The sequence below is a fragment of the Adiantum capillus-veneris genome, chromosome 8 (genome assembly GCF_014529385.1).
Source record: "Adiantum capillus-veneris isolate H3 chromosome 8, ASM1452938v2, whole genome shotgun sequence".
Lineage (NCBI taxonomy): Eukaryota > Viridiplantae > Streptophyta > Polypodiopsida > Polypodiales > Pteridaceae > Adiantum > Adiantum capillus-veneris.
The window spans coordinates 142,522,247-142,534,104 of NC_140938.1; the positions used below are offsets into that span (position 1 = coordinate 142,522,247).

An 11,858-nucleotide genomic window follows, 5' to 3' on the forward strand; every position below is an offset into this window, starting at 1 on the left:
ACAAGAATTAGAGAGAGAGAGAGAGAGAGAGAGAGAGAGAGAGAGAGAGAGAGAGAGAAGATGCTGCAGGAATTGTTAAGTAGAGAGAATAAGAATATGTGTGTGTGTGTGTGTGTGTGTGTGTGTGTGTGTGTGTGTGTGTGTGTGTGTGTGTGTGTGTGTGTAGTTGATAAATTTTAGATAATAAGACATAATTGAGCTTTTACATTCAAAAGACAGCTGGCAATGGAACAAGGAATAGATAAGTACAAAAAAAATTCAATATTAGAATTATTTAAGTACAATGTTTGTAGGAAAGAGGTCCTCTTTCAATATTAGAATTATTTAAGTACAATGTTTGTAGGAAAGAGGTCCTCTTTCAGTATGCAGATAGTAAAAGAACTTCCCAAATCATAAGTGAGTGTTCCATCCAGTGTAGGACGGCTTGCCAAAGTCAAAATAACCTTCCAAGATAAGATAGAGTCCTTACCTGCATCCATCCAAGCAAGACAACAATTCAGCTAGCCTTGGATGTGTTTTACAGGTATTGATGGACTATACCAGTTGTTATCCATGTCCATCTTACAAACTTTTTTTAAACCTTCACAAGCTAAGTCCAAGAAATTGTGATTTCTCTTATTTTAAAGAATCTCAAAGAATTTAGTAAAAGAGTATCATTATGATTAGAGTATCATTTTGATTAGAAGGCCATCACCCCTTCTAATCCAAGTGTCAGAATCCCCCCTTCCTTTATTTTTAGCAGTTTTTATCAGTTATGAAAGCTCCATCAAATGAAGTTTTTTTAAATGTTTATCCATTTACAGTTTTTTTTTTTTTAAAGATAAGCATAATAAGGCTTGTTTTTAGGTTAGAAGCCTATCACAGTGAAGTGAATTCCAAACCATACATACATCTCCTTAAGCAGCCCAAGTAACAAGGAGAGCTGCTAAAAAAACCAAGCCATACTCCATACCTTGAAGTTTTTAAAGAAAAAGGTTTAAACTATGTTTAAAGTGCTAGATCCATAATAATATCCAAGCCTAACATATGAGCAACATCCTCATGAGTATATGCAAAAAAAAACCTGAAATGTGTATCCCATCCTTTCTAAAAAAACCATGAACGACCATAGTGTGTAGCCTAGAAACCCAAAAGAAGCAAATCCTTCCAATACCCATAGGGTAAATTTCTTATTTTTTGAACAAAATGTAAAAGCAAAAAATCAGTAAATCAGCCGAAGTTAGGAATCAGACACAAAGAGTAGTAACCCAATGCCTTTTCGGCAGTTTTCCTTACTAAGTTGAAGCCAAAATAATCCTATTTCTGACATTTTTTACATAAAGAAATCAGCCACCAAATCGCAGATACCAGAACCTCATAGTGTTAAGCCCTCAGCGAGAATGATATGCAACGAGAAATTACCAATGAAAAGTATGATATGCAACCAAAAATCCTTTCATTCAAACAGTAACCGCCATATTGCCATAGCCACTGAATTATGTTAAGATGCGCCATTTAGTATAAGCCAGGTACCGACATCGTGACAGTAATCAATTTGGCAGAACCAACAATAAGCTATTGTGCAGAGGGTAGAGCACCACACACCCCCTCTTTTCCTCAATCATCAAAAATATAGACCCGACACAGAGTCATAGTTAATCAATCAGGGCACCAAACCCCGCCATCCTGCAAACAGAGATTAGTAAGCAAGACAAGAAAATAACCGAAATTGTATTGGTTACCAGAGGAGAAAAAGGCACCCTTAATCATCCATACGCAATGACCACCGGCCATAGGGTGGAAAAAACGATAAGCAGTAATTTTAATGCAACATTTGGTAATCAAACAATGATGAAAAACGCCATGCCTGGTTTATAAAAATTACAGGAGGAGACCATTAATAATATCAACAAAACATCCTCCTTACAGAGTGTTAACCCATGCAAAGGAGACCTAAGTATGCAATAAGTAAAGCAAGAAATAGCAGTGACCTACCTGAGTAACTTGAGTAGAGAGCTCCATGCTTTGTAACAGAAACGCAGTAGCAAGTTTCAAGCAATCAAGCAGAGCACAACCAAAACTAAGTGAGGGGCAGAGATGCGCCCTCACCTTTCCCTCACCTTTAAATAGAGCAGAGAGGGAGGTTGCCATAACTCCAAATCGCATAGATATCTAGGTGTTTAGGGGATCTCCAGCAGAGCAAATGAAGCCACCTGCACGGTGCCATGAGGAGGTAGCCAGAGTATTCACGGCAGGATTTCACCCAAGGTAAACAGTACTCAAGTGTTGCGACGGGCTAAACCCGGGAGTATTACCCATAGGAGGTGGTTAACAAAACCTAGGAGGTAAGTGAGCTCGGGCACTCTCTCAAGTGAGGTGGAGTGTGTGTAGTCCTTTCTAGCCACTGCCTTATCAGGCTTTTTTAACCAAAGGGTTTTTTAAAAAAAAAACTTCTCATAGAGGAGACTTAAAAATATTTTGAAGCTCTCTTTTCATAAGAGAAAAAATATCAAGAACTAGTAAAGATGCCCTGTGTGTGTGTGTGTGTGTGTGTGTGTGTGTGTGTGTGTGTGTGTGTGTGTGTGTGTGTGTGTGTGTGTAAAATTATCAAAAAAGACCAATCCCAACAGGTCCCGATCCAAGGGCTAGGTTTATGTGTGGTCCCCCCGTTTTTTTAGAGAAAGCTAAGAGTACTAAGTAACATTGTGTGTGTGTGTGTGTGTGTGTGTGTGTGTGTGTGTGTGTGTGTGTGTGTGTGTGTGTGTGTGTGTGTGTGTGTGTGTGTGTGTGTGTGAGAGAGAGAGAGAGAGAGAGAGTGTGTGTGTGTGTGTACCCTCCCTAACCCAGGCGCCATACATAATGAATTGGTAGTAGGCCTATTGTGTATGGGCCTACTACCTAATTAGAGAAATGAGATTCTATTGATTAAAGTGTAACCCATGCCAACTATGCTGGGTGAGAGCCTGTGTAATAGTGTTACAGATTTGGTTTCTATTAAACCCGTTAAGGCAATACTTATTGATTAGTTGATAAACCTCCTCCTAGGCAAGAAAAGAGTTAGAGGAAGAATAGCAGATTAAGGGTAGCAGGCTGATGCAAGAGCTAATAGCAGCCTTGTGTGGCCTATTGCTTTTTTTTTTAATGAATCCTACAAGTGGTAGTTTCAAGAGATCCCTTTTCCAAACAAACCTCAGGTCATACCCACCGACAGATGGGATATGAAGGGAAATAGAAAGGTTAAGGAATTGGACAGATGTGCAAACAACCCCATTGAGTGTGAATTGATCTCATGGAGAGAAGTGGGTTCAATTTTAAGGCAATGAGGATAAATTAGATAAATTTCTTTGAGGAAATCTCTATTGTTGACACTAAGTAAGTCATCCATATATCTATAGGTATGTCGGAACTATGAAAGCTTATTTTTGTAAGACTCCATGGTTTTGAGACACCACTTGTATTCAAAAAAAGCAAGGTAAATATTACACATAAGTGGAGAGCATGAGAATCCCATGGGGATGCTTAGGCATTGGTTAAAGCAAAGACCGCATGAAACAATCCCAGGTAACGACATCGTGACAGTAATCAATTCGAAAGAACCAACAATAAGCTGTTGTGCGGAGGGTAGAGCACCATACACCCCCTCTTTTTCTCAATCATCAAAAATACAAACCCGGCACAGAGTCATAGTTAATCAATCAGGGCACCAAACCCCGCCATCCTGCAAAAGATATTAGTAAGCAAGACAAGAAAATAACCGAAATTGTATTGCAGAAAAAGGCACCCTTAATCATCCATACGCAATGACCACCGGCCATAGGGTGGAAAAAACGATAAGCAGTAATTTTAATGCAACATTTGGTAATCAAACAACGCTAAAAAACGCCATGCCTGGTTTATAAAAATTGCAGGAGGAGACCACTAATAATATCAACAAAACATCCTCCTTACAGAGTGTTAACCCATGCGAAAGAGACCTAAGTATGCAATAAGTAAAGCAAGAAATAGAAGTGACCTACCTGAGTAACTTGAGTAGAGAGCTCCATGCTTTGTAACAGAAACGCAGTAGCAAGTTTCAAGCAATCAAGCAGAGCACAACCAAAACTAAGTGAGGGGCAAAGATGCGCCGTCACCTTTAAATAGAGCAGGAGTGTTAACCCATGCGAAAGAGACCTAAGTATGCAATAAGTAAAGCAAGAAATAGCAGTGACCTACCTGAGTAACTTGAGTAGAGAGCTCCATGCTTTGTAACAGAAACGCAGTAGCAAGTTTCAAGCAATCAAGCAGAGCACAACCAAAACTAAGTGAGGGGCAAAGATGCACCCTCACCTTTAAATAGAGTAGGGAGGGAAGTTGCCAAAACTCCAAATCGCGCAGATATCCAGGCGTTTAGGGGGATCTCCAAAGCAAATTGAGGTCGCCTGTGTGGTGCCATGAGGAGGTTATAACCAGAGTATTCACGGCAGGGTTTTACCCAAGGTAAAAAATACTCAAGTGTTGCGATGGGCTAAACCCGGTAGTATTACCCATAGGAGGTGGTTAACAAAACCTAGGAGGTAAGTGAGCTCGGGCACTCCCTCAAGTGAGGTGGAGTGTGTGTAGTCCTTTCTAGCCACTGCCGTATCAAGCTTTTTTAACCAAAGGGTTTTTTTTTTTTTTAAATCTCATAGAGGAGACTTAAATTTATTCTTAAGCTCTCTTTTCATAAGAGAAAAAATATCAAGAACTAGTAAAGCTGCCCTCTGTGTGTGTGTGTGTGTGTGTGTGTGTGTGTGTCAATGGTAGAGAGAGAGAATGAGTTTCCTCATATTCCCTTTGTGTGCTTGCGATTATGTGTATGAATGCCAGTAAGAAAATTAAATAGAGAGAGAGTATTGTTTTTACTGTAGCGAAGAAGCCAAGTGGAGAGAGAAACAGAGAGAGAGAGAGACCTTTCATGTATGAGTGTGTATGCTTGTGTTTTTATATGAGATTGCGATTTTCTGAGTGAATGTATACTTGTGTGTATGGGGGTTTCGATAGAGAGAAAGAAGGTGAGAGAGGCAAGATAGAAAGAGACAAATAAGAGCTCGATTGCCGATTGCCATCAATCTTGGGTGACATATTCTTTGCGTGTATGAGTGTAAGAACCAAAAGAGAAGTAATTTATTGGTGAAAGTAAGAGAAAGAGAGAGAGACGGAGATTATTTCCTATTGTGCTAGTGTGAGTATTAAAGAGAGAGAGAGAGAGAGAGAGAGAGAGAGAGAGAGAGAGAGAGAGTGAGTGAGAGTAAGAGAGAGAGAGAGAGGGAAAGAGACTAAAAGATTCAAATCCCGTACACGTGAAGGAGACGACGATGACAAACCAAAGCACAACTTAGCAAGCGACGATGGTAGCGGCAATCTGGGTAAAACAAAATTATGGTTACTTAATCTATAAACAGTAAGAAACAAACAATAATTGTGAAGTTAAATTTCAATATCAATGAAAATTTTGAAAGCAAATATTTGGAAATTTTTTTAAAGTTTTTAGTTTCAAAGTTTTGCATCATATTCAATAATATAAAAATCGAAAAAGAATAAAAATGGCATATCATCTTAGTATTAGCATTGGGGTTAAGATTAGAAAATAGATTTCTATCAATAAAAAATTCATCTTATTATATCTGTTGTGTCGCAAAAAGACTGATGTGTGTGCGTACATTTGCAAATTAACCAGAATCTATCGTAATCTAAAGATTATAAACATTGTTTAAATGCTTAAAAACATTCATTAGCAATGCTAGCACATGGATAATGTGGACTTATATGAAAATCATATTAAAATGTCTTTACAGTAGTGTTAGTGTGTGTTTAGCAAAAAGTTAGGGTGTTTGGAGGGGGGTCATTTAGGTTGTTGGACTATGTTAGTAAGACTTGGAAGGCTTAATCACTAGCTAGGAGGCTCAACCCTCTTATAAATTAGTTCATTTTGAAAGAGCAAAAAGGTTTCATTAAAGGGAGATATATTCTTAATGCAATCATAGCTATTTGGGATGGTTTGGACTATGCTGAAGAGACTGATCAGAGTTTCATTTTTTTAAAGATAGACTTTGACAAAGCCTATGACATAATAAAATGGGAATTTATATTGTAGAGTCTCTTTGACATGGGGCTGGGCAAGAAATTTGGTAATGCTACAACTAAAATTCTAGTTTATGGGTCTTTGACTGATGCTATTCCTCTGCGTAAATGGATTAGACAAGGTTGTCCTTTGTCACCATTGCTTTATGCCATATCTGCATAGACCAGGATTGCTCCTATCCTCCCTCAGGAGTCTTTGTACTTTCTTCCCTTTTTCTTTAATTTAATTCAACTCTTACTAAAACCAAAAAAAAAACAAAAAAACAAAAAACAAAAGCTTGAGATGGTCAAGGAACAAGTGCTTCGAATAGATCTCCAAGAGACAAAGGCATAAAACAACGATCTTTGGTTGGAGAATAGGCGCTCTAATGAAAGGTGGTAACGAGAAGATGTCGCTCATAAGGGGTAAGAGAACACAAAACTCATTAGCCCTAGTTGAAAAGTCCACACCCCCCCCCCCCCCCCCCCCCCCACCAAAAGAAAAAAAACAGCAATTTCCTAGAGAGATTTGGGGCTACCCAATTGAAAATGGTTGCATTGTTATGCATCCGGCAATGCCCAAAATGCATGTATTGAGAGGCAAGAGTCTTGCACTCAGCCAACATACACTCCTTTAGGTCTGATAACACCACTACATCCAACCCTCCCTTCCATATCTTTTATTGAGGCATGAAGTACGAGAGATGGTATCTAACCAAATGCACCACCAAACAACAAGGATTGCCTTTCACTCCAATTTTGTGCGCGCGCGCGCGCGAGAGAGAGAGAGAGAGAGAGTACTCCAATGTACACGGGTTGAACTCTCCCTCAGCATACACCCTCCCTTTCATTCACTAATGGAAGTAAAGCAACATAATGGAGGATCAAGCTCCTCGTGGGAGAGAACTTTCAAAGCCCACCCCAATTTTAAATTCGTATATATATCGTTGGGCATCCCATGCTCTCAACAATGATTCATCATTATGAGCAGTACTCAAAGAGGACATAGGACAAACCCAACCAATATATAATCCTCATCACCTTAAATTCTAGTCACTAGCGTTGTATTTTTTTTGCGATACTCATGGATAGCTAGCCTTTTGATGATGTTAACTAACAAATTGTCCATCATGCGGATATAGAAATCAATTAGCTTTCCAAAGTATTGATCAATAGCCCATGAGTCTCCTGTCCATGTGGAGTCTGGGTTGTAAACGCATTGATCACAAAAGCCCTAACAGCCAAGTTCACGTAAAAACTTTATAAGGAGCTCTTTATGCATCCTTGTGCAAGACCTTCATTGCCATTATATGATATCCCAGTACAAGCTTTTGTCAGAGGTTGATTCTATAATTGTTCGAAGACCGGCGATGTCGGACATCTTCGGGGAAAAATCTATACGGCAAATGCGTCCCAAGGGGTACTTACAAATCTCCTTTGTACATTGCTATGGTACATATAACGCCGAATGTACCACTATTGACCCGTTTGAACAACCCTTGCATATCAAATTTAGAACTAGAAAACCCCTTGTGTAAGTTGATTTTTTGCACTACACAAGAGGAACAGATCCCTTTTGTTGAGCTCGTCTGCTTTCTTATATATGTTGAATGGTTGTCATGAAGACACAGGAATGTCAAAGATCTTGTAAGAGTCCAAAATGGTGCATGCTTCAGGTTCTCGCTATCCATTCTGTAACAGGAATAGGGACCCATACTTCGGTTGGAAGCTCTAAAAAGAGAGGTCCACCTTGTTGGTTCGCACCATCCATAAAACCACACCTATAGGAACTTTTTGTTTTCTTGCAAAACAAGGTGGACATCAACCTTCATTGCTAGGCGAGTCCCTCCCGACCTGTTCGCAGCTCTCAACCGCAGCATGAATAATTGACAACACAAGCAAGGGAGCAACATTGCCAGGGTCTGTGAGACAAGCCTGTGCAGCAATGTGCTCGCCACGATCTTTGTCACTCTGGAGTCTACAGGCAGCCAGCAAGGTCATCAATGAGACAAAATTGGACTTACAAGTCATCTTTTTCAGTAGAATCTCTGCCTCGTCTAGCCGACCTGCTCTTGCAAGCAAGTCAATCAAACAATTGTAATGATCCACCTGAGGTTTGATCGCAAACTCATAGATCATAGAGTCAAATATGTGAAAAGCTTCATCAGCAAGCCCACCATGACTGCAAGCAGATAATACCACAGAAAAAGTGGAATTCTCAGCCGTAAAGCCTTCTGTTTCCATTCGTTTGAAGTAACCAAGGGATTTGTTTGTGCAACCATTTTGAGCAAATGCAGTAATTACTGCATTCCAGGAAATGGTATTTTGGTTCGGTATGCTTTCAAACACTCTTTCTGCCTCTCTCAGGTTGCAACATCTCCCATACATGCTAATAAGAGTGTTCCACAGAATTACATTGGATAGGATTGCACTCACCCCGAACAGGGCATGCATCCACTTACCTGCTTGTAGTTTCATTCCTGCTCCACAAGCTGAAAAGAAGTTGACAAAAGTCACATCATCTAGCGATATGGCCTCTTCCCGCATACGGTCGAAACATGAGAATATCAACTCGCTCTCTTCAATCTGTAGATAGCCTGTGGTCAATGCATTCCAAGAAAAAACATCTTTGTCAGTCATACTAGCAAAGACATTTTCAGCGTCTCTCAAGCGACTACACTCGCCATACAACCTCACAAGAGCTGTACCAAAAGATCCGTCGAGAGGAATCCTGTTGCTCGACAAACAAGCCTGGACTTGCTGACCTCCTTTTAGATTTGCCTGGCTGGAAAAAGCATCCAAAATGCTCAGATAGATGACCCTATCTGGTAGCTCTCCTTCCTGTTGCATCTGCTGCAGAAGTAGAATTGCCTTTTTTGCGAGTTTGCGTTGAGCATTTATCGCAATGATTGTACCCCACGAAACCACATTTCTTTGGGGCATTGCATCAAAAACCTCATGGGCCATTTTAACACAGCCACACTTACCATACATGTTGACGAGGGCTGTTTTTACCACAACCTGGCCTTTTCCCTGGCTTACGGAGGCGATGCAACCATGTGTCCGCTTTCCAGGAGCCAAAGCTTCCTTCTTAACACATAGATTGAGGTACGTTACAAATGTAACACTATTTGGCAATACACACTCCTGCAGCATTTGCTCATATAGTTGAAACCCCTGAGTGTCATCACCGTGTTCAACATATACTGCGAGCATAGTAGTCCAAGAGATGTCATTTCGCTCCTCCATCTCATCAAATGTATCCTCTGCCCCCTTTAAACTTGCACATCTTCCGTACATGTTGATAAGGGCATTGTTTACCGATACATCAGACTTGTATTTGCTGGCAAGGACAAGGCTGTGTACATACATTCCAAATTCAAGTATGGAAGGATTCGCGGCGGCAGAAAGTACGGCAAGAAAAGTCAAATTATTAGGTTGCAGATCCATCTGCCTGAACAAGTCAACCGCCTCTTCAAAGTGCGCATTACTGGCATAGGCAGTAATCGTTGCATTCCACGAGACGACATCCCGTGAAGGCATGACGTCAAAAGTACAACGTGCATCTGCAAGGCTATCATTTCTACCATACATTGTGATCAGAGAATTACCAATGATAGCATCAGCATTGAGGTTAAAGATAATAACTAGATAATGGAGGACATTGCCTCTTTCCAAGCACGTGCGGCCCAGGGGGCAGCAACCTGTGATGACTGCGATGAACGTGAGCCTATCTGGAACCGCTCCTTTGAAAAGCATTTCTTCAAAAATCTGAAGAGCCTGGTTAACATGCCCATATTGAATGAGGGCTACAATGATGATCCTCCATGAGAACTCGTTCCTTTGCTCCATACGAGAAAACAATGCAGAGCCCTCATGGAGAGCTCCGCAGCTACAGTACATATGCAGGAGCAGGTTGCCGAGAAATATGTCTTTCTCCAACCCGCTTTTGAGAAGGCCATGGTGAGCTTGCCTGCCCACTATAAGAGCTTTCTCGCGTGCACACCATCGGAGAAAGGGAGCAAGAGAGGAGCTTACCTCTGCGTGCACACTTCCATTTGAGCTTAAGGAGCAGAACAGTGCTCGCGCCTTTCTCGCGCAGACGCTCAACAGTAACTTCTTGCGATCATTGATGCAACACAGCATGTAAAAACCTCTTGCTGACCGTAGCCTCCAAGGTAACTAGTCTTGCTTGGTGGGCCTCGCTATGTAACATCTATAGAATACAGTAGCACATATGGAAATTGACATTTAACAGCTGAAGGAAGAAGCATCACTGTGTGAAAAGCATATAGAAATTTGACAAATGCTACGTGTTTTTTTGTGATGAAAAAACCACTGTATTTGTTGTGAATTTTGCGAATGTGTTATGGGAACAATAAATGAGGAAGGAGAGAGAAATCGGTGTTTGGTATTTTTTTCTTGGTTTAAATGAGAGGATCCGAAATTAATTTAAATGTGAAACAACAGAGATAGACATGAGTTTTTAATAACGAATAAACAAGACGACTTGATAGGAATTTTGCGAATGGTTTGTTTGGGTAATAATTAAAAAGGATGTTGTGTTAGCAGACAAGAAATCAGATTTCATTGAGACGTGCACGACAGTGACAAATATAATTTAGATCTTTTTGTTTTTTTTCAAGAATATGTATTTCTTGCAGTGAGGGGGATGAGCTCAAAGAATATTATATCCAAATGAACTTGTACTATTATGTGTACCGATGAATGTTTTTTCTAGTGTACGTGCTACACGTAAATTCTTGGAGACGGAAAGTATGTCAAAAATAAAGTTTTCATCAAATGGCTGGTAGTGGACAACGTCAAATCGCATTTTTGAAGGTGGTTGTCGAGTGTGCTCTGCCTTTCGTCTTTCAAAATTGTTTGTGACACCTATGTACTTTCGTCCGTTTTGGCGGCATGTGATGGAGTAGACGGTGTATTCAATGTCCGTTGTTTTTTGCTCAGTTGATTGTCGTGCTCGAGAAGCAGAACCATGACCTAGCATATGGACGGTAAGCTAGTTTCAAGCTTGTTGCAATTTTCTCTTTAGCTTATTGATGATTGGACTGTAATCTTCTAGATATTGAGAATTTTATACCGACACCTAGTACGAGAGAAACGAGGACATATATAGTATGGCATCAATTATTTAAACACCTAGTATGGCATAAATTATTCAGAGCTAAAGTAAAGATCTACAAGGTGAAATCACTACTAGGTGAAATCACTACTGTGATACACCACATGCATTCACTACTTGTGTATTTGCTATTGTAATACATCACATACATTTGGCAAGCAACCGTATGCAAAAAGTTGTGTGTAACTCACGTGCAGATGTTGATCGGCATTGAGTGTATAGTTCTGAAAGCGAGATCCAAATAAACCAAAGCAAAGGAAGTAATGCAAAAAATTCTAAAACAAGTAGATAAAGCATGAATGAACTGCAACAATAAATGAGGTGCTTTACGAACCTGCAATGTTGTACTCCTTCCTTTTGATTGTTCAATCTATAGGTCGATATGTGAGTCAAGCTACAAAAAAGCAATGTGAATAGTTAAACATATCGTCTTGCAATGAAACCTCACACTGACAGTGCAAAGTATATTGTGCACGTCATACAAAGGTGCCATACAAAAGTATGGTGGAGAGCTGGCACTGTGGTCTCTCCAAAAAATTATAAGAAACGGAAGCCGTGCCCTGCCCGTAGTGTTTATGTGTTGCGCTAAGCAAACACATGCGCATGGAAAATTGGATGCAGATAACGGACCTTGCAATGTTGTTGAACTGGAGTCGCG

At 40.3% G+C, this 11,858-nt stretch overlaps 1 protein-coding gene across 3 annotated transcripts; it reads right to left on the reverse strand.

Annotated features, from left to right (window-relative positions):
* Positions 1 to 255: 255 nt before the first annotated feature.
* On the reverse strand, positions 256 to 10,229 carry LOC147453085 (pentatricopeptide repeat-containing protein At5g27110-like). 3 transcript variants are annotated; one of them, XM_086518583.1, is made up of 2 exons: positions 8,520 to 10,229; positions 256 to 469 (listed from the first exon to the last, which is right to left on the reverse strand). In XM_086518583.1, exons 1-2 carry the CDS (start codon positions 10,201 to 10,203, stop codon positions 321 to 323), a joined length of 1,833 nt encoding a protein of 610 aa, XP_086374709.1. In that variant the 5' UTR covers positions 10,204 to 10,229; the 3' UTR covers positions 256 to 320. The 3 variants fall into 3 exon arrangements, with proteins under 3 accessions (XP_086374709.1, XP_086374708.1, XP_086374710.1); XM_086518584.1 differs by lacking the exon at positions 256 to 469 and having other exon boundaries at positions 8,494 to 8,654; positions 8,750 to 10,229; XM_086518582.1 differs by lacking the exon at positions 256 to 469 and having other exon boundaries at positions 6,711 to 10,229.
* Positions 10,230 to 11,858: the final 1,629 nt, after the last annotated feature.

Excerpts from the sequence above, each read along its gene's own strand:
- LOC147453085 (XM_086518582.1), bottom strand. The coding sequence starts at position 10,203 with ATGCTGTGTTGCATCAATGATCGCAAGAAGTTACTGTTGAGCGTCTGC.